The sequence below is a fragment of the Cottoperca gobio genome, chromosome 6, assembly GCF_900634415.1.
Source record: "Cottoperca gobio chromosome 6, fCotGob3.1, whole genome shotgun sequence".
In the NCBI taxonomy this organism is placed as follows: domain Eukaryota; kingdom Metazoa; phylum Chordata; class Actinopteri; order Perciformes; family Bovichtidae; genus Cottoperca; species Cottoperca gobio.
The window spans coordinates 25,443,684-25,468,706 of NC_041360.1; the positions used below are offsets into that span (position 1 = coordinate 25,443,684).

General features: G+C 43.3%; 2 protein-coding genes and 1 long non-coding RNA gene across 4 annotated transcripts; 1 reads left to right on the top strand and 2 right to left on the bottom strand.

Moving 5' to 3' along the window:
- The first annotated feature begins 68 nt into the window (after positions 1-68).
- On the top strand, positions 69-24,882 carry gramd4b (GRAM domain containing 4b). Of its 2 annotated transcripts, XM_029433054.1 has the most exons (20): positions 69-443; positions 6,418-6,468; positions 6,641-6,884; positions 8,821-8,926; positions 9,835-9,955; positions 10,071-10,138; positions 10,293-10,425; positions 10,729-10,754; positions 11,145-11,236; positions 11,864-11,955; positions 12,503-12,551; positions 12,937-13,008; positions 13,098-13,141; positions 13,231-13,340; positions 16,454-16,608; positions 17,879-18,026; positions 18,534-18,627; positions 19,014-19,104; positions 19,769-19,837; positions 22,901-24,882. In XM_029433054.1, the coding sequence occupies exons 2-20, from the start codon at positions 6,422-6,424 to the stop codon at positions 23,006-23,008; spliced, it is 1,869 nt and encodes a 622-aa protein (XP_029288914.1). In that variant the 5' UTR covers positions 69-443; positions 6,418-6,421; the 3' UTR covers positions 23,009-24,882. The 2 variants fall into 2 exon arrangements, with proteins under 2 accessions (XP_029288914.1, XP_029288915.1); XM_029433055.1 differs by lacking the exon at positions 6,418-6,468 and having other exon boundaries at positions 73-443.
- On the bottom strand, positions 1,990-5,437 carry LOC115009213 (E3 ubiquitin-protein ligase TRIM39-like). Its single transcript, XM_029433078.1, has 2 exons — positions 5,291-5,437; positions 1,990-4,031 (listed from the first exon to the last, which is right to left on the bottom strand). The coding sequence occupies exon 2, from the start codon at positions 4,020-4,022 to the stop codon at positions 2,385-2,387; it is 1,638 nt and encodes a 545-aa protein (XP_029288938.1). The 5' UTR covers positions 4,023-4,031; positions 5,291-5,437; the 3' UTR covers positions 1,990-2,384.
- Positions 12,800-18,004, bottom strand: LOC115009247 (uncharacterized). Its single transcript, XR_003832368.1, has 3 exons — positions 17,766-18,004; positions 16,559-16,617; positions 12,800-13,124 (listed from the first exon to the last, which is right to left on the bottom strand). It is a non-coding gene; the product is annotated as an uncharacterized LOC115009247 (long non-coding RNA).
- Positions 24,883-25,023: the final 141 nt, after the last annotated feature.

Here is a 25,023-nt window from a genome sequence, read left to right on the forward strand (position 1 = left end):
AACCAACTTACTTTCAAAGTCCCTCCAGAAACAGAGAGCTGTGCGTTCAGGGTTCCGCCTGCCTCAAAACACCCGACGTTCGCTTTAAGAGCTCAACGTGATCATGAACGTGATGACATCACTTCCTTGTTTGTCTGCCGTTGGCTACCACGCCCACAGCAGTGATTATTGTGTCAGTTAGAGTGACACGGTTCGGTTTTTAAACCTTTTTTTATCACCTAAAACCTCCATATTTGGACTAACTGTTTGGGGCAGAGGAAGGAGGGTGGTCTGGAGCAGGTCTGAGAGGAGCCGGGTCTGGTTTGGAGCGGATTTATCCTGGTTTGGAGCGGATTTATCCTGGTTTGGAGCGGATTTATCCCTATTTCGAGCGGGTTTTGTAACCGGTCTGGACCGTTTGCAAAGAGAGGACGAGGGAAAGTTTGCTTCTGCTTCGGTTCACGGTGAGAAAACCTTCCTCTGTTCCCTATTTCCTTCCTTTCTCACTTCCTACACTCTTAACCTCGGTCCTCTGGGGTGTCCAGGTGTGTCCAAAGTGGACCACACCTTCTTTAGTTCCGCAGGTAAGCAGCACGTGACGGGATGTCCCGGGCTCATGCTGTTATCAGAGACTCGGATCAGTAAGCCAGTGGGTGTTAGTCTGTCACTTAAAGCCAGGAACCTAAGTCAGTGATCAACTGTCAGTTAACTGTCAGTCCTTTTCTCTTGTTGTGTCAGTAGTCAGTCAGAAACCTTCAATCAACAGTTAATAAGCAGCAGTGGTGGTAACCAAGTACATGTTTAACTATGTACAAATTCAAGGTACTTTACTTAAGTAGTTCCCTTTTCATGCAGCTTTAAGGTCTGCAACTAAAGCTTATTTCCATTATAGAATAATCTTCCCATTACTTACTTTGTTGATCGATTGTTCAATAACATGTCAGAAAATAGTGGAAAATCCAAGGTGATATCTTTAAATGTTTTGTGTTGTGAGTCCAAAGATATTCAGTTTAATATGATATAAAACAGAGAGAAGCAGAGAATCTCCACATTTAAGGGGCTGAAAACTGCATTTCATGCCATTGTTGCAAGAAGAATGACTTTAATAATTAGTTTATTACCAAAATAGTTGGTGATTTATTTTTCTGTCGATCCATCATTGCAGCTCTAGCAACTTTATACTTCAAGGCTAGAGAAAAAAGGTATAAAGAGATGCATATTATATCTGATCAGTTTATTAAATATGATCATTTGTTGAAGATTAATCTACCAGAAGTATATGAAGTAGTTAAATCTCCACCATGACCAACAGCTGCATTAAAGTACCACTTACATATGAATAAATCAATAATAATGATCCTATTATACAATAGTAGAACACTGACAGGAGTGTCTCTGCATTATACTTTGGATACTTTAAGTACATTATGTTGTAATACTTATGTGATTTTACTAAAGTGAAATGTTAAATGCAGGACTGTAACTTGTAATTTTTCAGTGGTGGAATGAAACTAAGTACATTTACTCAAGTGCTTTTTACGGCACTACTTTTATTTGACAGCTTTAGTTTTTCCATCACCCTTCTGTCCAGTTAAACCATGTGTCTCCAGATGTGATGAATGTTTGTGATGAACTGAAGGATGAAGTTTTCTTTATGAGAAGATTCTCCTCCTTCAGACAAGTTTTTAAAGTCTCTTGATCGGCTGGAAAATTCATCTTCACAAAGCTGAAAACTGTTTTTCTGAGGGACTCATGAAAGTTGACTTTTTAGAGACACGTGGTTCAAACAGGACAGAGACAAAGATACAAACATGATGATCTTATAGAATATAATACATTAAACTACCAACAGGATGTAAAGGAGGGGCAACAGTAAAATGCAACATACACATTAATGCAACAGTAATATTAATCCAGAAACATCTCACATGATAAAATTAGGACAGTGTCTGCACAGACTGAAGACAATCTGTCTGTAATAACCCTTAAAAGACCTTATTTTGAAAGTTCTCATGAACAATTAAGAAGTGCATGACTTCCCCCAGCAAATGTGTCAGAGGACAAGACTTCTTATACAAACAATGATCAGACAAGAAAACGTTTTGGAATTTCACACCCAGAGATTTAAGGAACTGTTTTTCTGCTGATGCAACAGTGTTAAAGGCAGGTAATGCAGTCATGAGAAGAAACTAGACTACATTAGAAAATATCAATCAGTGTTGTAACATCTGTGTACTGTAAGAGTAAGTATCAACGTGTGCATCAAAGAAAAACATTACAGAAAAGATGCAAAAGAACACATTGATCAGAATCTGAATAAAATCCACAATGCATACACCATAGAAACAACACATGTATTACATTATGTGATAGTGAATCTTTCTGTAGAACATCACATGTTGGTTCTACTCAGTGTGATTGACAGCAGAGATGATCAGAGGGGCATAGTTTTTACCACCATCATAAAGACCAGGACTGAAGAATGGGTAGAGTTTCTCAGTGAATGTGCAGCCAGTAAAGGAGTAGATCAGAGCTGCAGCATCAACATCATAAAAGGAGACCAGACCCTCCTCATAATCCACAAACACCCCCACCTTCTCAGGCTCAGACTCCAGAGAGAGAGTGACTGCAGGGTCAGCAGAAGCTGTGTACTTATTTACATTCCTCAAACCTATCATCCAGTAACCTTTCTGAGGAGACCGTGTGATGATTCCCTTCCTGTTGATGGACTCTCTGGCCACTCCTAAACTCCACTGAGTCTTCTCTTTAACCTGAACCTCGTAATAAAATCTTCCTGAAGAGAAACTCTGCTTTGCTAAAACACAAACACAAGGATCAAATCTCTCTGGATTGTCTGGGAGTCTGTTCCTCACATCACCAAGTTTAACTTGTTTTCCATCATAAGACAGGATGAGGTTGGGATGTGCTGTATGAAGGTCGAGTGTCACATCCACTGCAGACTGCTGGACCCTCTTCAGCTCGAGCAGCTTCTTCATCTGTTCACTGAGCGTCTCCTCCAGCTGACTCACAGCTCTCCTCACAGTCCCCTCATATGAAGGTAGACGGACGCTGACTTCTGTCCAGTCCTTGGTGAGTGGAGCAGCGTTCAGGAACGTGAAGCTTTGTATGACGTGGAGATGATCTTCAGACGTTGAGAGCTGCTCCATCTCAGTGCTTCTCTTCTTCAGCTTAGAGACTTCCTGTTCCAGCTCTCTGATGAAGCCTTCAGCCTGTTTCTCTGTCTCTCTCTGCTTCTCTTTGACTGTGTGGATGAGCTCGGCCTGGCTTCTCTCAACAGTCTCCTTCAGAGCGGTGAAGACCTGAACACCACCTGCTATCTCTCTGTCTGCATCTTCCTTACTGAGCTCCACTGAGCGTTTCATCTCCTGAATCTTCAGTCGTCTCTTCTGGATCATCTGCTGAATGTCAGCCTCTGTCTTCTCCAGCTCGGCCTTCTTTCCTTCAGATTCTTCCTTCAGAGGAACAACATCATGTGTCTTGTGGTCTAAAACAGTGCAGAGCATGCAGACACACATCTGGTCGGTCTTACAGAACAGCTCCAGCTGTTTATCGTGCTTCGTACACATCCTGCCTTCCAGGTTCTCCACAGGGTCGATCAGCTGATGTCTTTTCAGGCCTGTCCTTGTCAGATGAGGCTCCAGGTGAGTCTCACAGTAGGAGTCCAGACACACCAGGCAGGACTTCAGGGCCTTCAGTTTGGTTCCAGTGCAGACGTCACAGGGAACGTCTCCTGGTTTAACAACTTGTGTCTCTGAGCTGCTGCTGCTGGCTTTCTGTTGAGCTGACTGTCTGAACTGAGCAGCCACCTCAGAGATGAAGGTATTGACCCGCAGCTCAGGTCTTGTGTAGAAAACCTCTTTACAGTTGGGACACTGACACTGGACATTAACCTCCCAGTGTTCAGTGATGCAGGTTTTACAGAAGTTGTGTCCACATGGTGTGCTGACTGGATCAGTGAACACATCCAGACAGATGGAGCACAGAAACTGATCTTCAGTCAGCAGACAGCTGGCAGCAGACATATCTACACTCTGAGGACAAAAGAAAGTGGAAAAACAAAACGGTACATAAATATGATTTAATAATTTGTTAAATATAATCAAAGAATGATTAGTGGAATAAAAGGAGTCATCCAGAACTATGTTGATATATTATATGAAGTGGAGCTCAGATGTGCACCGAGGTGGTATTTCTATGAGACCAGAAGCTCAGAAGATAAGTGATTACATGGAGATCTTTATTGGATTCCATCTGTATGTTTACATCTTTTTTGAAGCCCTCCTCTGGCTGATCCCTGCCTGCTGCCAGTCACTTATACGACTGTAACATTTAAACCAAAGTCCCACCGGGGAGCGGTGAAGTGCGGCCTGCGGCCAAACAGAAGTTGTGGATAGTTTAACTTTTTGCAGCCAAGTGAAGCGAGAGAGCACCCGCAGCCAATCAGTAAACTGATTCCTGTGACTGCTGGGACATGTTGACCTGTGTTACAAATAATGACTTCCCCCTTAAACACATGAACGGCTGCAGAATAATGTACTTATAAGCTACACTTCAACTGAACTGGTGTGAATCTGGCGTTTAGTTGTTTGTTAGTTATTCAAATAAAGAAAATAATAAATAATAATGAGAAAGTCTGATGTTTTAAGTGTTGCAGTGATATCATCTCAAACTCTCTGGTTCTTGTTAATATCATAAAAACTTTAAAATCATAATATAATTCTATTTTAAACCCTCTCTGAGTATAGCTGAGGGGATGAGTTCATACTGGTTGTTGAAAGACAGGAAATATTATCAGCGTTACTTCCTGACAGCTTCAACTAGAAACAGTGAGATTGAGAAATAAGGCTCCTTACCAAAGTGTGTAACACTTATATACATTTTAAAATGTCAATATTATGTCTTTTTATAAGCAATACAAAAAGTGAGCCATATAATCAGATACTTCACTCTGTACAACCCAAAAAGTATCTATGATTCAGGTTCTACGTCGTGTAATAAACTTCTGTTCAATACAGGAAATGGGCCTGAGAGTGTAAATTAGCTTCAGCTAATGCTAGCTGTGACTGTATTCTGTCAAACCTTAACTACAAAGAGTTCAGTCACTGTGGTTTGGTTTTGACCTGTTTTGTATTTCTGGCCTTCTTACACTTTTATATCTAAAGTGACACATTTCTATAGCATAATATTCTGTATCTGGTAAAACGGATGTAAACAGTCAGATTGTGATTTGAACTAAACTGTGATCACATGTTTAGTCGGTGCATTTGTCTCTGTAGGGCAGTGTACTCACCAGTGTTGGACAGATTCTGCTGTGTTGTTGAGAGAAGCCTGCTGGATGTAGTTGAATGTTTCTTTAGAGAGAAACAGAGACTTGTGTCGACTGCAGCTCTGCTGTCACTCAGAGAACCTTTAACCTTCGTTTCTGTGAAGTTGAAGCTCCTCTTTCTGTGTTGCTCCACCTCTCAGTGGCCCGACGCCAACAGGGAGTGGAGGAAGACTTCAGATCCTTTACTGCAGTAACAGTTTTCTTACAACACTGTGCAAATACTCCACTACAAGGAGAAGTCCTGCGTTATAAACTTTACTTAAATAACAGTGTGTACGTAACATGTAGTTAAAGTGTGAAAAGTAAAAGTATTTATTGTGCAGTAAAATGTTCCCTGTCAGTGTTTTACTTTTAACTTCACGAGTTCCTCAGAAAAACAGTTTCAGCTTTGATGCATTTGTCCCGCTGATCAAGAGACTTTAAAGACTTTATTTATCTGAAGGAGAATCTTCTGAACACAGAAAGGAAACTTCATCACAAACATTCAACACATCTGGAGATACATGAGGAGGAAGAACTGTAATCTGAGAAGCAACTAAAGCTGTCACACAAATGTAGTGAAGGAAAAGTATAAGTAGCATAAAGTGGAAAAATACTTTAGTTTTTTCTATTGTTTTAAGTTTAGTTTCAGGTTCAGTGGAGATTTCTGCTGTCGCTTAATGTGTTGAATTAAGATGTAAATGAACAGCAGCTTTAACGTGTGTGAAATGTTAGAACTGATAGAACTCATTTATTTTTTACTATTATGTTTTGTTTTCTTTATTATTATTATTATTATTATTATTATTATTATTATTATTATTATTATGTGTTTATGTTATTGAACTCACTTATCAACAATATTTGTAATCACTTATTCTTTTCACATTTATTTCAGTTTTAGTATTTTAAATATTATTATTATTCATATTTATTGATGTAGTTATTAAACTTACTTATCAACATTATTATTATCATTTATTTATTTCTTCTCGCATATTCCTCTGGTCACACAGTTATTCATATATAAATATATAACACACAGTTATAACGTCTTGTGTTAGTTTCTGTATATGTTGTTACATCATGTCTAATGTGTCACCTGTTTGTAGGTCTATGCCACACCGACAACAAAACAGTTTACAGCTGCACAACATTTCACGGTAACGCATGCAATAGTTTAATAATAAAAGTTATTTTACTAATAAACGTTGTTGAAATATTCTGGAGCAAAGTGGTGGACTTTGACAGAATCTGACGCTCAGCATGGAAACATGTCAGTTCTGAGTTTATTGAAATCAGGTTATTATTGGATGGTTTGTTTCTCTCTCTTAGTCTCTGCAGTGCTGCCGGCTGTCATGTCCAGGTAGAGCCCGGCTCCACGACGCCCACCATGCGGAAGCATCTGGAAAGGATCCGGTTCCGGGGCCAGAGACGGGACGAGTTCCTGGATCTGGCCGATTCGCCCAACACGTCCGACACAGAATGCGCCGAGGAGGTCGTGATCAAACCTCGAGTCTCCGTCAGAGAATCGGAGGAGCTGAGGGAGGCGGAGGGAGAGCAGCAGAATGACGCTCAGGTACACAAACACACCTGAGAAAATACAAATAAACATGTTTTTATGACCCTGAACTTTAAAATCACGTCGGAGTTCAACAGATTTATTTCCCAGGACTGTGAGGAGATATAATCTCTCCACCGAGTCCTGGGTCTTCCCCGGGGTCTCCTCTCAGCTGGACGTGCCTGGAACACCTCCCTAGGGAGGCGCCCAGGTGGCATCTTTACTAGATGCCCGAACCACCTCAACTGGCTCCTTTCAACGCAAAGGAGCAGCGGCTCTACTCCGAGTCTCTCCCGGATGGCTGAGCTTCTCACCCGATCTCTAAGGGAGAATCCAGCCACCCGCCTGAGAAAACCCATTTTGGCCGCTTGTACCCGCAATCTCGTTCTTTCGGTCATGACCCAGCCTTCATGACCATAGGTGAGGGGAGGAACGAAGATCGCCCGGAAGATCGAGAGCTTTGCCTTCTGGCTCAGCTCTCTTTTCGTCACAATGGTGCAGTAAAGCAAATGTAGTACTGCCCCCGATTCTCCGGCCAATTTCTAGCTCCATCGTCCCCTCACTCACGAACAAGACCCCGGGTACTTAAACTCCTTCACTTGGGGTAAGGGCTCATTCCCTACCCGGAGTAGGCAAACCACCGGTTTCCTGCTGAGAGCCATGGCCTCAGACTTTGAGGTGCTGATCCTCATCCCAACCGCTTTACACTCTGCTGCGAACCGATCCAGTGACTGCTGAAGGTCACAGATCGATGATGCCGTCCGGACCACATCATCTGCAAAGAGCAGCGATGAGATCCTCAGGTCACCGAACTGCAACCCCTCTCCTCCACGACTACGCCTCGATATCCTGTCCATGAAAATCACGAACAGGATTGGTGATAAAGCGCAGCCCTGGCGGAGGCCAACATTCACTGGGAACGAGTCCGACTTACTTACCGAGCATCCGGACACAACTCTCGCTTTGGGCGTACAGGGATTGGATGACCGTCAGAAGTGACATCCTCACCCCATACTCCCGCAGCACCTCCCACAGTATCACCCAGGGGACCCGGTCATACGCCTTCTCCAGATCCACAAAACACATGTAGACCGGATGGGCGTACTCCCAGGCCCCCTCCAGGATCCTTGCGAGAGTGAAGAGTTGGTCTGTTGTTCCACGACCAGGACGGAATCCGCATTGTTCCTCTTCAATCAGAGGTTCGACTATCGGCCGAACCCTCCTTTCCAGTACCTTGGAGTAGACTTTACTGGGGAGGCTGAGAAGTGTGATACCCCTGTAGTTGGCACACACTCTCTGGTCCCCCTTTTTGAATAGGGGAACCACCACACCAGTCTGCCACCCCCCAGGCACTGTCCCAGACTTCCACGCAATCTTGACGAGGTGTGTCAACCAAGACAGCCCCTCAACACCCAAAGTCTTCAGCATTGCTGGACCGATCTCATCAACCCCTGCAGCTTTAACACTGTGAAGTTGTTTGACTACCTCAGTGACCTCCATCAGGGAAATTGACGATAGTCCCCCATCAGCTTCCAGCTCTGCCTCAACCATAGAGGGCGTGTTAGTCGGATTCAGGAGGATTCATTCGAAGTCAGCAGGGTCCCTTGCTTTACACAGCTTGGATGGTTCCCCGCTTCCCCTCCAGAGGTTCCGAACGGTTTTCCAGAAGCACCTTGGTGCCGACCAAAAGTCCTTCTCCATAGTTTCTCCGAACTTGTCCCACACCCGCTGCTTTGCCTCTGCCACGGCAGAGGCTGCCTCCCTTCGAGTATGTCAGTACCCTGCAACTGTTTCCAGAGTCCTCCCGGATAACATAACCCGGAAGGACTCTTCCCTGATGGACGTGAGATTACTACACAAATCTGTTTATTATTATTTAAACATTTCTTTGATAATTGGCTGTTAGTTGTTGTCTGGTAATTTAGTATTTTCTGTTTGTATGTTTGTGTCTCAGGCTGGTCCAGGATTATTTTCTGCAGCTCTCCAAGACGACTCGAGGACAGATCTCAACGAGATCAAAGGTCACCTAGAAATCGCCTTGTTAGAGAAACACTTCTTAGGTGAGTATTGTGACTGTTTTTATAGTTTAGCATCAGCTGGGTGTTTATCTGTGGAGTGAATGTTATCTCTGTGTGCTGATTGGCTGTTGAGCCATTCTTACTTTTCAGTTCAGTTTGGAGTCAAACGTCCCACAGCACAACAGCATGCTGGGTAATCTGTCAATATCTGCCCGTCAGCTTTATGTAACACATACATCTATTAATAACCCCGTTGACCTCGTCTGACACACACACACACACACACACACACACACACACATTTGTTTTTTCCACCGTATTGATAATCTTTATGTTTTATTTTGTTTTATTTGCACTCTGCTAAAGCTGCACAATATGAGGAAATTTGCGTTCTGCAATAACGTTGTCAAACATCGTGATAACAGTTTTACTTACGTTAAATAAAAGGATATTAAAATGCACTCACTTCTGCCTTTCTGCTGCGTTCAATATCTGCTAAAACACCTAAAACACTGGACCAACTTACCCATGGACCGGTACTGGGCCGCACAGAAAGAATGAATAAAACAATATTTTATTTTGAAAGTGGTTTTATTTTGAAAGATCACCAGATACATCCGTCTGTGCGTCTGTGTCTCTTGACACATGTCAAGACCATAGGTCAAGACGCTCGTCTCAGTCACGTGATACTTTACTTCAAAAATGAAGCCCACAAGCAACAATGAGTGGAAAACAAAATAAATCCTTGAATGCAATATCACCGTCTCTCGTGTTGTGTTCATCACACAAGTTTTATATATAGTATTAAATATTGAACTGCAGCTGCTACACAACACGTTCCCTCGGGATAAATACAGTTTCATCTTCTTTACTTTGAAGTCGGATGAGAAAAGGCTCCTGAAGGAGGCTCACAGGTACTAACAGTGTGTCCCCATCATCCTCTGTTTCAGAGGAGGAGCTGAGGAAACTCAAAGAGGAGTCCAACGTGGATTCTCTGAGACAGGAGCTGGAGAGAGAGCGCAGCAGGTGCATCGAGCTGGAGCAGAAGATCAACGACGTACTGAAACCCAGGTGCTTACAAAATCTAAAACACTGTCTTTAAGGAGCTGATGAGAAACATCAGACAGAGCAGCCTGTTGCTGAAGTTTCATGTCTTCCCTGAATGCTGGTTTCTGTCACTTCACAGACTGGAAGACTCGCCTTCTCAGACTCCTAAAGCCCCGCCCCCTCCTACACCTGCAGTCAGCAGTACAGGTGAGCTTTATTAGGCACACCTGTACGATCTAATGCTCTCCAGTACCGGACTGCATTATATTGAAGTCTGGTACAAATCTCAGCGTATAAACTTTGATAAATGTGGTTAAATGTTAACAACCTCCATCAGACTCTGTTCTCTTCCCGTCCTCAGACACACAGAAGGACACTTTGTCCAACAGCTTCCTGAAGTGGCTTTATAATCGTTTTGGCGTTTATATCGAGGACTTCCGCTTCCAACAGGAGGAGCAGACGGTGGAGACGGAGGAGCCGCTGAGTGCCAAGAGGTGAGGAGGAGAAATCCACAAACCGTCTGAAAACAAAGCAAATGGACTCGTTTGTTTTGACTCCCTGACGAAGGCGTGATGCCGTAACGCGTCTCACTTTGTTTTTAGGTCTAACAGGACTTTGCTTTTACAATAAAGGCTTTTTATTGCTAAAAAATAAAGTTTTCTTGTGATTGTTTGTGCGTGACATGTTTACGAACATGACTTAAATCAACTAATGCTGTAACGCACGGTATGTTGTTATTCTTGTGTCAGAGCTGAACTAAGTTAATGTCATTTAAATATCTGCTTTCTGATCCACAGGTTGACTGAAAACATGAGACGGCTCAGTGAGTATTTCTTTCTGATTGAACTTTAAGGATTCAAAGACTTTATTGTCATACGCAGCGACAGCGTAATGAACATCAAGTCCCGGCCTCCTCCAACAACGCAACACAATGTAAACTTAGGAGATTACAAAGAAAAAAGAGACATAATGGTGCAAGTAAAATGCAGGAATAAGTCAAATATATACATATAAAGAGAATATTTAACATACTGTACAGTAATAATATATAAATATGTAGAATAAACAGGTGTGTACTGTAAACATATGGAAGTAATGACCAAAACACACTGTGTGTACTTCAGGAACAGTTTATTTAAAGCAATAGACACAGAGCTGTCATGACACTTTCTCAGGCTGTGATTGGTCAGTTGGTTTGTTGTTGTGTTTCCAGAACGAGGATTCAAACCTGTGACCAACTTCAAGAGGAACCTCACTGCCTTATCCAGCTGGTACTCCGTCTACACGTCGGCCATCGCCTTCATCGTGAGTGCACACACAGACGTGTTTCTGATGATGATGATGATGATATTTATTTATAGAGCACTTTTTAAATATATGCTCTTGTTACAAAGTGCCTCTTAAAGGCAGCGAAATAAAACAATCATCAGGTTTAAAAGAAAAACACGGATCGATAGAAAGATTAAAAACTATGTGAAGAAAAAAGTAAGAAATATTAACTTATTATTTTGTTTTTAAGGAAATAAAAGAAGATTAAAAGAATGTAATTGTTGTTCATACTTCAGAAATGTTTGTTTTTCTGGAGGAATCTGCAGGATTTTATTTTTGTTTCATGAAAATAAAATATTTATTGCCTATATACTCATTTTATTTGGTAAATTGCATGCATATTTTATAAATCATTCCCATTTTGAATTATTAAGAAACATGTACATATTTAATAAACTGCTTCATGAATTATTTAGATCTGAGTAGAATAAATGCACCTTTTAATTTAATTTAATGTTTTAAAATGTTTATATATTTAAATACTGTATGTCTGTGTATATATATAAAAAAGTGTGTGTGTGTGTGTGTGTGTGTGTGTGTGTGTGTGTGTGTGTGTGTGTGTGTGTGTGTGTGTGTGTGTGTGTGTGTGTGTGTGTTGCACAGGTCTACATGTATGCAGCGTGGCACGGCTGGGCCGTCCCCATGTTCCTGTGCCTCGCCATCCTCCGCCTCTCCTTGAATTTTCTCATCGCCAGGTCAGTGCAAGCCCCGCCCCTCCCCCTCTCTGTCAGCCAATCACACGGCCCGAATCAGAAAGTGTAAACCAGGTTCAACAAGTGTTTTTCTTTCATATCTCGCTAACACTAATATCTCACATCGACATGCATCTTCCAGTATAGGGACTGATAAAACTGAGAATAGACCGTTTTCATGGTATTTTAATTTATACGTTATTCTTCATGCAAAAATGGCAGAAAATGCTGTTTTTCTTGGTTTTATATGTTATTAAAGTGAATATCTTTGGGTTCTGGACACAACAAGACATTTAAAGACATCACTTTGGACTCACTATTTTCCGACATTTTATTTAAATGTAAATGATTTAAATGATTAAAAAACTTCTTGGTTAAACAGAAAGGTTTCTTGTTTCAAGTGATTTATAAAATGTTTTATATTCCAGTCCGGACACATCCACACACACCTGATGATTGTGAGCAGTTTAAATCTTTGACACACAGATGTGTAGTGAGTGTTAAATGATCTCACATGTACCTGTGTGTTCCCATGATGCACTGTTCTCAGAGGCTGGAGGATCCAGTGGAGCATCGTGCCTGAAGTCTCCGAGCCTGTGGTGAGAAATGTCTCCTCACACCTGTGTTTATGTTTGTTCTTCAACATGAAAAAGATCCATTCAGAATGTAAAGTGTCCTGACATCCTACCTGGACAGGTGAACAGGAATATACAGATACAAACAGCTCCGCCTGATGGACATGTGGCGTCATTACATGTACTGTTAAATACAGGAATGATGATTCTGAAAATGGTTTTGATGAATAATTGATTTAATTAACATTTGGATCACAGAATGTTCCTTTAATATCAGCTGTTCATGGCTTGTAATACAAAACATAATTTATTTTAGATGATCAACATGTTGACATAGTTAAACATGTTGGTGTGCAAGTGACTGACAGGTGTCAGTGTTCATCACTTTACTGTCTCCTCTGTTTTGCAGGAGGCTCCTAAAGAAGACCTGACGGTGTCGGAGAAGTTCCAGCTGGTTCTGGACGTCGCTCAGAAAGCTCAGGTGAGACGTGACGAAGAAGTCCGAGGCACTGCGTCGCAGTGTGACGGCTGCCGACGGGTGTCACAAAAATTGTTGTTTTGTTTTCACAGAATCTGTTTGGCAGGATGGCAAACATCCTGGAGAAGATAAAGAAGTGAGTTCAGCTGCACACACTTTGTTCATGGTGAGAGAGAACTGAGGGTCCGTGCACAGATATTTAATACTGTGTGTGTGCGTGTGTAGTCTGTTCATGTGGGTTCAGCCAGAGTTGACTCAGAAGCTGTACGTTGGTCTGTGGTTGGTCTTCATCTCCTCCTGCCTGCTGCCGTTCAAACTGCTGGGATTCATCATAGGTACGACACACAAAATATATATATCTATATTTTATATCTATATTATTTTCTATATTTATTTTCTATATATATATATATATATATATATATATATATAAATATATATATTTATACATTCAACAAAATATAAAAAAATATATCTATCAAAAAAAAAAAATATATATATATACTGTGTATATATAATATATATATATATATATATATATATATATATATAAAAAAAGAAATTTATATATATATATATGGTAGAAGAAGTATTCAGATATTTTACTTGTTTTTTATGCAGGAAGTGACGTTAAATCGGGCACATGTTGTATTTTCTGGTCTAATATTCAAAGTAATGTAATTTTTAAGCCTATCGATATATAATTGATTGTAAAATGAAATACATGTGTTATAAAAAACACATCCTCAAACGTACTCATTATGCAGAATATTCCAGAATAATATATTTGATTAAGTTATAATTATAATCACTTTAATGTTCCATCATCTACCGCTTATCCTTATTCCCGGCCAATCTCATTCAAAAACAAGACCCCAAGGTACTTGAACTCCTTCACTTGGGGTAAGGGCTCATTCCCTACCCGGAGTAGGCAATCCACCGGTTTCCTGCTGAGAGCCATGGCCTCAGATTTTGAGGTGCTGATCCTCATCCCAACCGCTTCACACTCGGCTGCGAACCGATCCAGTGACTGCTGAAGGTAACAGACTGATGACGCCATCAGGACCACATCATCTGCAAAGAGCAGCGATGAGATCTTCAGGCCACCGAACTGCAACCCCTCTCCTCTACGACTATGCCTCGATATCCTGTCCATGAAAATCACAAGCAGGATTGATGATAAAGCGCAGCCCTGGCGTAGGCCAACATTCACTGGGAACGAGTCCGACTTACTGCCGAGTATCCGGACACAACTCTCTCGCTTTGGGCATACAGGGATTGGATGGCCCTCAGAAGTGACTCCCTCACCCCATACTCCCACAGCACCTCTCACAGTATCACCCGGGGGACCCGGTCATACGCCTTCTCCAGATCTCCCAGGCCCCCTCCAGGATCCTTTGAAGAGTGAAGAGTTGGTCCGTTGTTCCACGACCAGGACGGAATCCGCATTGTTCCTCTTCAATCAGAGGTTCGACTATCGGCCGAACCCTCCTCTCCAGCACCTTGGAGTAGACTTTACCGGGGAGGCTGAGAAGTGTGCCTCTGCCTCTACCATAGAGTCGGATTCAGGAGTTCCTCAAAGGGCTCATGCCACTGCCCGATAACCTTCTCAGTCGAAGTCAGCAGGGTCCCGCCCTTGCTGTACACAGCTTGGAAGGTTCCACGCTTCCCCCTCCTGAGGTTCTGGACGGTTTTACAGAAGCACCTTGGTGCCGACCGAAAGTCCTTCTCCATAGCTTTTCCGAACTTCTCCCACACCCGCTTCTTTGCCTCTGCCACCGCAGAGGCTGCCGCCCTTCGAGTCTGTTGGTACCCTGCAACTGTTTCCAGAGTCCTCTCGAATAACATAACCCGGAAGGACTCCTTCTTCAGTCGAACGACTTCCCTGACCACCGGGGTCCACCACGGTGTTCAAGGGTTACCGCCCCTTGAGGCACCTAAGACCTTGAGACCACAGCTCCTCACCGCAGCTTCAGCAATAGAGGATTTGAACATCGCCCACTCAGGTTCAAGATGTCCCAGACTGGGTCTTCCTCCAGACGTTCCCAGTTCACCCGCACTACCCATTTGGGCTTACCAGGTCCGTCTAGAGTCTTCCCCCACCCCTTGATCCAACTCACCACCAGATGCTGATCAGTTGACAGCTCCGCCCCGCTATTCACCCGAGTTTCCAAAACATGCGGCCACAGATCAGATGATACGATCACAAAATCGATCATTGACCTTTGGCCTAGGGTGCTCTGGTACCACGTACACTTATGAGCATCCTTATGTTCGAACATGGTGTTTGTTATGGCCATTCCATGACTAGCACAGAAGTCCAACAACAAACGACCGTTCGGGTTTAGATCAGGGAGGCCGTTCTTCCCAATTACGACTCTCCAGGTGTCTCCATCGTTTCCCACGTGCGGGTTAAAGTCTCCCAGCAAGACTACGGAGTCCCCTACTAGAGCCCCCTGCAGGGCTCCATTTAGGGTCTCCAAGAAGGCCGAATACTCCGAACTGCGGTTTGGGGCAAAGGCACAAACAACAGTTAGAGTTTTCCCCCCCATAACCCGAAGGCGTAGGGAGGCGACCCTCTTGTCCACCGGGTTGAACTCCAACGTAGCGGCGCTCAGTCGGGGACTTGTGAGTATCCCCACAACCGCCCGACGCCTCACACCTTGGGCAACTCCGGAGAAGAATAGAGTCCAACCCCTATCCAGGAGTATGGTTCCAGAGCCAAGACTGTGCGTAGAGGTAAGCCCCACCAGATCCAACTGGTAGCGCTCCACCTCCCGCACTAGTTCTGGCTCCTTCCCCAACAGAGAGGTGACGTTCCACGTCCCCAGAGCCAGCCTCTGCTGCCCGGGTCTGGTCCGTCGAGGTCCCTGACCATCACTGCCACCCGTGTGACAGCGCACCCGACCCCAGCGGTTCTTCCTGTGAGTGGTGGGCCCATAGGATGGATGGATGGGAGGCACCACGTAGCTTATTTGGGCTGTGCCCGACCGGGCTCCGTGGCTCGCTGTCGGGGCCCTCCCTCTGGGCCTGGCTCCAGACGGGGACCCCGGGCTTCCTCCGGGCAGGGTGTCTCCTTTATCCCTTTTTTTCATGAGGTCGTTTTGAACCATTCTTAGTCTGGCCCCTCGTCTGAGACCAATTTGCCTTGGGAGACCCTACCAGGAGCACTAGGCTCCAGACAACACAGCTCTCAGGTTCATAGGGACACACAAACCTCTCCACCACGATAAGGTGATGGTTCCCGGAGAGGTTTAACTTTAATGTTGGAGCTGGTCAAAGTTGTAATTACTTTATATTTTGCTCGGTAGCTTAATGTTGAGTATTTTAAATGTCAATATCTCAGTCGATCGTGTTCATTTAATTGTGGGATTTGATTTCTTTACATTAAACTGAATAATTGACTTTATTTCACTGCAGAGTCTCTGATTAGTGTCTTCCCCCTCAGGTGTGTACGCAGGCATTAAGTTCTTCATCATCGACTTCATCTTTAAGAGTTGTCCCAAGCTGAGGCAGCGCTTCGACACGCCCTACATCATCTGGACCAACTTACCCACCGACCTGCAGCTGAAGGAGCGCGGCAGCAGCACGCTGAGCAGACGGGTCAGTCACCTGAAACATACAGAACATGTGAGCTCACAGAGAGAAGGTGTGAAGTCAGATACGTCCTGGTTACTGGTTCCTACTGGTCCCAGCAGCTGCTTTCTGCTGTTTCTGGTTTCACTTCTCTGTTGTTTTTCTCTCTCAGCTGTCTGAGTGTGAGCAGGTAGGATCCTGATGTGTGTGTGTGTGTGTGTCTGTTTACAGTCGCAGTGCAGAGGTCAGCAGTGTTTAGTTAGATATGTAGACTCAGTATCAGCTGCTGTTGTTATTAGTGACAGTGAAAGTCCGTTAGTTTGTTCTGCAGTGTAAATAGATTGTAATTACTTCCCTCTAGCGCCTCCTGCAGGTCAAACTCCGGATCAGATCTGACCTCATTTTTTAAAGATTTCACTCAAATGTTGCTTCTTTTACCCAATTTTTTTTTTGTTTGCCTCCAAATTTGATGGTTTTTACCTGAAATGAGTTGAATTTTGTGTCTGTTCCTGAGTTTTGTTTTTCATTTTTTAAACTCAATTTTCAACTTGGATTTTATCTGAATTTGTGGATTTGTGCTTTAAATACTTTTAAGTGAAACTTTAGTCATGTAGTGTTCAGACACTTCAGGTGCAGTCGCTGGTCTCAGGAGACAAAGACATTTATACTATCAATCTGAATGTTTTCGTAAATACACGTCAAAGGGGTAAAAACTAAAGATTAAAACACATCCAGACACTTTTATTAGTTCAAAATGCAGATTTTACTCGTAACTTTTTTCCGAGTGTTTCCACATTGATGGATTTCTTTCCCCTTCACATTTGAATGAGCTCTTTCCTCTCGCCCCCGTCAGGTCTTAGTTTACATCTCAACACATGTTCATGTTTTAACACAAATTCTAGCTTTGTATCAACATTGTATTGTTGTTTACGTGATTGTTCGCGTCACATTTTACCCTCGTTTTGGCGATTTTCTTGTGATTGTTTGACACAAATGTTAACGTTGGTTCTTTCCTCTCTTCAGGACAAACTTTACATGTTTTGTTCCACTACTGGTAAGACTCTAAGTGTCGTTAAGTCGTCAAGATATAGTCGAGATTTTAGCCACAGTTTAACAGCAAGACAGAAACAAAGTGAAAATGAAGGTGATCATTATAATTCTGATCCAAACAGCTGTGAACACACCTGGACAGGTGAGTTGTTCCACTGCGATGCTCAGGATGCCACTGCAGTACCTCGCCTGCTGCTGATTTGCTAATCCAGTATTTGCCCCGCCCCCCCTCTGTCCACCTGTCCAGGTAACTGTGACGAGCGGCCGAGGCAGCGTCGGCGCTGCGGCTCCTCTGGGTGTCAGCCGGGACGAGGACGGAGGACGCTGCTCCAGCACCAAGAGAGGAGCTTTTCACGAAGTCTTCAACCTGCTGGAGAGTGAGCGCCCTCTGACAGGTGGGGGAGGAACTGCAGGGGGGGGGGCAGCGTTACCAGAGGAATTAAAGTTACAAACATGATAAACAACAAACTGATAATAAAGATTTAAAATGTCCCAGGGGAACATGAGACTCTAGTTTGAGAGAAGTGTTCAGTGTATTTCTCAGCGTTAGTGTGAACATGAGGGATATCTGAGCTGAAGCACTTACTGGATTTAAATATGAGATGTGAGGAAGTTTTAAAATGAATAACATGTGATGACTATTTCTTCCTGACTGTAAAGACGTCCATCCACCTGTGTGACACAGAGAACAGTGATGAGTTCAAAACATGTCATTTCATTAGATTATAAGTTTTATCTCCAAACATGAAGCTCAAAATGCTTTTTGTCACTTTGTCAGGATTTCTTTTCATTTATGGCTCTTAAATAAAAAACCCGTCCCACTCAGTAGAATAAGCTCGTGTGTGACGACGTTGTTAGAACTGCTGATGTAAAGTGTTTGTTTCTCTGTGTTGTCGTCTCAGTGTGTGAGAACGGCTGGCGCTGCTGCCTCATCAACAGAGACAGAAAGACACCGACAGACTACATCCGCAACGGAGTCCTCTACGTCACCGAGAAGTAAGTCCTCCACTTCCTGTCGGCTCCGTGTTGTGTTTGTATCTGCACAGCGCAGGGGTCAGCTTTGTTTTATTCCTGCACATCTGACTGACGCGTTGTATATTTATGAAGATGTTGTGGTTTGGACTCGCTTCACAGGTGTTACTCTTGTAATGAAATGTACAGTTATTTCTTTTTGAAGGTGTTTTTAGACAGAATGCAGATTGTAAAAGTGGCGTAACAGCGTGCAAAGTCATGAAGTGATGTGAGTGGGCACGGTCAGACGTTAGACCAATGCGCTCCAACATACTTTAGCGCAGTATGAATACAGTAAAGTCTTTATCCCCTACAGTGCAGCGTAATACTGCTGAACCCGGAGCTCTGACTCCGCTCCTCTGTCTCCTCAGTCACCTGTGTTTCGAGAGCTCCAGCTCCAGATCTGGATCCTCCAAGAGGAACAAGGTCATCAAACTTGTCGACATCACCGACATCCAGAAGGTTTGTAGAGTGTCAGGTTCTGTTGGAAGGTCCTCCCTAAACACTGAACCCTCACACACTTTAATAACCGTGTGTCCTCGCTGTGTGTGTGCTCCACTGTCTGATAAGTGACGATGTTACAACTCTTCTGCAACGATAACACACAAAAGTCTCTCCATTCAGTTTAAGGACTTGTTTAGTGCAGAATGTGCTTTGAAGTTGAGTTTTTGGGGATTGTTGGTCAAAATGTCCTTTTTGGTTTCACCATTTAGAGCTGCAACGATTACTCGACTGATCATAACCGACTGCTATTACTATTACTGAGTGTTTTAATAACAGATTAATCGTTAAAGCACAGAATTCATCTTTCAGCCTCTGAAATATGGACATTTCCTGCTTTTCTCTGTTTCATATCATATTGCAGTGAATATCTCTGGGTACCGTGGACTTTTCACTATTTTCTGGATTTTAAAAACCAAATGATTAATCGATTAATCTGTAAAATAATCCGATTAATTGATGAAAATAATTCATAGTTGCAGATTTAAACTGGGCCTCAGTCTGCTGCAGGAAGACGAGGCTGCTTCATCCTCTGTACTGCTTATTCATCTTTAATACATCAGTTTGTTTGTGTTTTCATATATCAATAAAGTTCATTTGAATGTGTCTTCTCTGTCCCTCACAGTACAAAGTTTTGTCTGTACTTCCTGGATCTGGGATGGGCATCTCCATAGCGACGCCGTCCACCCAGAAGGTAAGAGCGCTCTGAGCCGATATTACATCAAAGTTCAAACTAATATCAAGACGTGTGGATCCAGATGCTTTACTGGAAGTAACAATACTACCATGTACAAATACTCTAGAAGTATATAAAGTACTCCTGATGTGTTTTAATGTTGCTGCTGTGTGAAGTCCAGCACATTCTTCTCATATGATCTGTTAGTTTATTGATAATAAAGCATCACATCCTCTAAAGCAGGGGTCTCAAACTCCATTTACCTGGGGGCCGCTGCAGGTAGAGTCTGGGTGAGGCTGGGCCGCATCAAGTATTCCACAAAAAAAGGGTTTCTATTATTCCAAAAAAAAGTACAACTGATCCAATCTTCTCAGTCTTTAGTAATAACAGTTCAGAACATGAACGGTTCTTCAGAACATATGCTTCTCTGACCCACTCCTTGCTGCCAGAGACCTGGCAGTGCTTCCTCTTACACAGCTGAGCCACATTCGGCTTGAGGGAGGAAGCAATTGAGACCCTCAGTATGGCTTGAAGATGTTCATCAGTAAGTTTGGACCTGTACTTTGACTTATTAAAGTTCATGGTGGAGAAGAGCTTTTCACACAGATATGTGCTCCCAAAAAGGCACATGGTCCGCTTGAACATCCTGGAAAGCTCAGGGAAGGTGGGGGGCAATTCTCTCAAAAATTGTCCGAGCTTGTCTGCTTCTCCACTCACCTCCCTGAACTTGGCTTTGAGTTCAGAACTCCACTGCAGGTCAATGAGCTCCATTTGAAGCACAGGAGGGGCATCTTGCACATCGAAGGAGAAGGGGTCAGCTCTGTGTGTCTTGAAGTCTGCAAACCTGTGATCAAATTCCTCCTGTAGCTTTACAATGGCATCAGCATACTTCTCACCACTGAATGGTGTGCCCACATCCATGAGTGCCTTGCATGCTGGGAAATGGCAGAGGTTTGTCTGAGAGAGCTGGGCTTTCCATAACACAAGTTTTGTGGAGAATGCTCCGACGTTGTCATAGGCAGCACTGACCAGCTGCCCCTGGCCTTGTAATGTCTTGTTCAGTACATTCAGCTCCTGTGTGATGTCAACAAGAAAAGCTAAGTCCATGAGCCATTTGGGATCACTTAGCACAGGAACAGCCATCCCATCCTTCTCCATGAAGGCTTTCACTTCTGCTCTCAACTCAAAGAACCTCTTCAAGACGTTTCCCCTGCTGAACCAACGTACCTCGGTGAAGTAGAGCACATCCTCATATGCTGACTATTTCCTCCAAAAAGGCGTGGAACTGGCGGTGCTTTAAGCCCCTGGATCTGATGTGGTTGATGCATTTCACAACAACAGACATCACATCGTCAAACTTCAGGCATTTGCTGCAAAGGGCCTGCTGATGGATAATGCAGTGCAGAGCAATGGCCTCCTCCACACCCTCATCTCCGACCAGTCCATTTCTCCTCCCTGTCATTGATGGCGCTCCGTCGGTTGTTATTCCAGCAAACCTCTTCCATGGTAAACCGGCATCCACAATGGCGTCACACAGCTGGCGGAATATTTCCTGAGCGGTGGTCTGGCCATGCATTGGAATCCCTGTGAGCAACTCCTCCATCACTTCATACATTGTGAGCTGCGCCGTGTCAGTGATGTCTGTGCTCTCACCAGGAGCGACTGAGTATGCACGGAAATGTTTATCTTTCTCACGCAGTTGATCGCATATGTTACCCGACAGGTCAGACATGCGCTCTGCCACTGTGTTGGCTGAAAGGCTGATGTTGCTTAACTGAGGCTTCTTTTCCGGACAGACTATACTTGCAGCCTGTAACACTTTTTGATGAACTCGCCGTCTTTGAATGGCTTTCCCGCCTTAGCAATCATCTCACTCACCACGTAGCTAGCTTCGACTGCCGCATCGCTCTCTTTGCTTGCTTTCTTGAAAAGATCTTGTTGCCTCAGTAGACATGTTTTAAGATTGGCGACCTGGTCCTCTCTCTCCCTGGTATTTTGCATACTCCTCAGCATGTCTAGTTGAGTAGTGACGTCTGATGGTGTATTCCTTGTGCACCGCAACTTTCTCTGTGCAAATCAGACACGTCGGGACGTCGGGGTGTCGTGGCTGGGTGACAAAAAAACCCCGTTGCTGTCGCGAGCCTGAGCTATGGTAGCCTATAAGTGATTAAACGAATATAAAACGCCCAGGGCAACGACTCGAGCAACGACTCGGCAAAAAGGTGCGTGTGAGAAAAACGCGCGGGCCGCACTAACACTAAACTTTGATGTCAAGTAGGGGGCCACAAAATATCGTCCAGCGGGCCGCAATTGGCGCGAGTCTTAGGCCCCTGCTCTAAAGTCATCATTTATATGTTGTAAGTTCATATTTAAAGCTCCTGCACACCATCGTCTTCTTTTGTTTCTACCTGTTTTCTTTCTTATAGAATAAAAGCTTCTATCACAGACTCTCAGAAGATGCAAACTGCTGCAGGTTTTCATCTCCTGTTATATGAATTAGGAGGGGGGGGCAGTGGATGACGCGATGCGTGCCGTGGAAATGTTAAACGCGCTTCTTAAACTGCTGCTGCAGTGTTTCTATGTCGGCTCTGTTCTTGGGTAATGTTCTCTCACATTCGGGGGCATCTTTGCGCATCTCTTCACACGAGGGGAAGTATGCCAAGTTAGGACGGTCGGATGAAAGTCCTTCTTTAAACAGAGCCAGTTGGTAAGAAATGGGTTCATGTGCGCTTATAGATCCGATACACTTTGGCTTCTTCCCTGTAACGGCATATTCAGGCGCTTAAGATGCAACATAATGTCTGCAAGGAAGGTCGAGGAGGAAATCTGTATTCCTGAGTTTTGCACTTGTATCACATTGGATGGTGTTCTCCAAGAACACGGGGATTTCAGCGAGTAGCGCTAAAAACCTCTCCAAGCGTTTTCCACGGCTCATCCACCTGAAATCTGTGTAATGTGTAAATCACAGCTCTAAACATTCAGAGCATTAATCATGACGTGGAGTCTACCTCTGGTTCTTTCTGTACGTTCTACTTCTAAAGTGTAATTGACTAAATGCTCTCACCTTCTGTTGTGTTGCAGCCGATGGTGTTCGGCGCGATGATCCACAGAGACGAGGCCTTCGACGCCATCTTCACGCAGTACATGAAGATCGTTACCACGGCTACCGCCAGCGACCCGGAGACATAGTGACGACCGGCGTCGCCTCTTCAGTCACCAAACTCATCAAAGCGCTCACTGATGTCACAATCAGCCAATCACTGTTCTTACACCGTTTTTATACAAAGTTCCAACAAAACAGAAAACTTTACGCCAATCCAGAATCTAATTTACCGTAAATCCTGAATAATGGTATTTAAATGTGACGTAATGGCGTTACAAACATTGAGCGAGGTGTTGTTACCTGAACTCTAATGTCTCACCTGATGAACTTCATGGTGTCAGATTCTGATATTCTACATTAACAGGCTGCAGCGAACGCTCTTCATCGTGTTTACACTCAGTGTTTCTGCACAGCAGCAGATAAACATGAAGCTTCACTAATAATATGAGGATTTGACTATTTGTAGAATTACATTCCAGTGTTGCTGCGTAGGATTGAACTCCAGAGCGTCGTGACGTCCAACACTCGTCATTTACTGGAAAAAGATCAAAGGAATCAAAATCCACATGTTTTTATGAGACGTAATATTTCTGCTTCGATTCGTATTTGTTGTTGTAAAACAACTCTTTTCTCTGCGTCTTCCTCACACAAAGGGAGGCACCTGTGTCCACGTGTCTCCTTAAAGGACAGTTATATAAGAGGATAACAAGGGGAGGATGGAGCCTTGGAAAGAAAAGACATTCGGTAACGCCCTCCTCTTAGTTCCAGTTGCTTCTACTCATCCGTTCTTTTGATTCTGTTTTAGCCCTGTTACACTGCAGACAATGAAGCACACTTCCTGCACATATAGTAACATTTACAAGCTCTCAAGGGCACAACCCCCCCCCCCCTTACTTGTTAGGCTTTGTGAAACATTGTGTCACTTCACTTCCGTCCATGGAGGTTTATTTAACGGATGTTACACCGGACACTTTACTAAATAATGTGTCCGTGCTGAAACCATCATTTCACTCAAATCACTTCCTGGTTGCAGCTTCTCCCATGTCAGGGTTTTCTGCTTTCTTATTAAAGATATGAATCATGGCAGTATTTTAACATCGTTGTCTGGACGGGAACTTTAAAGACTTTATGTGAAGGACTTGAACAGTTCTGACTTTGGTGAAACTCGTGTTAGTAGGGCTGCAACTAACGGTTGTTTTTATTATCCATTATGATTGCTTTCTAGATTCATCGTTTGTTCTATAGAATGTCAGAAAATACAGAAACACGTCTTGTTTTGTTCAAAGATATTCACTTTATTATGATATAAAACACAGAAAAGCAGCAGATATCCAGATTTGAGAGGCTGAAAAAAACTGCTTTTTCTGCCATTTTCCACTAATTGAACATCAATATTGTGGCGATTATCATCTGTCTGAGGTTTTTAGTCCACTAATTGTTGCATCTCTAAATGTTAAAACCAAAAAGGACATTTTGAGCCTCCTCGAGTCAACAATCCCCCAAAAGTGAAGTTTAAAGTGAGGCTGAAACTAAACGTTCTCAATGAATGGTTAACATAAAGTCAGAAGGGAGTGAGAACGTCCTCACTTATTGTCTCCAGAAGCTCTAAATATTCACTGTAGAATGATATGAAACTTTATTTACTTTCCTTACTTGTATTACACTGATATCTGTACATCACATCAGGAAACCTGCACAATGTGTTCCAGCGGAAACATTTTCTGAACATATTACATTTTCTTTTGTAGAAAAGAAAAGAATAGTTGTTACAGTACTATCACTGAAACATGTTTGAAGCTCATTCATTGACATTAGTGTCTTCAGGGAGTAACACGATGACTCTGTGTTGTACGAAGCCTCACACTTTGTATTATAGTATGTCGGGTTGTGTATGTGGTGGTCAGACCTGTTTGTGTTCTATATGAATGTTTGGAAATAATGAATGAAACCACAAAATGAACCTCAGCGTAGCTTTTTCTTTTGTCTTAGCTGAAAGTTAAAAAGCTAACATAACAGATATAACCTGTGCTGCTTATGTTCTGTCTAATTATTGAGAATGAATCTTTCTTTCAGTCAATAATCCAAGAAACTGGAGCTGAAA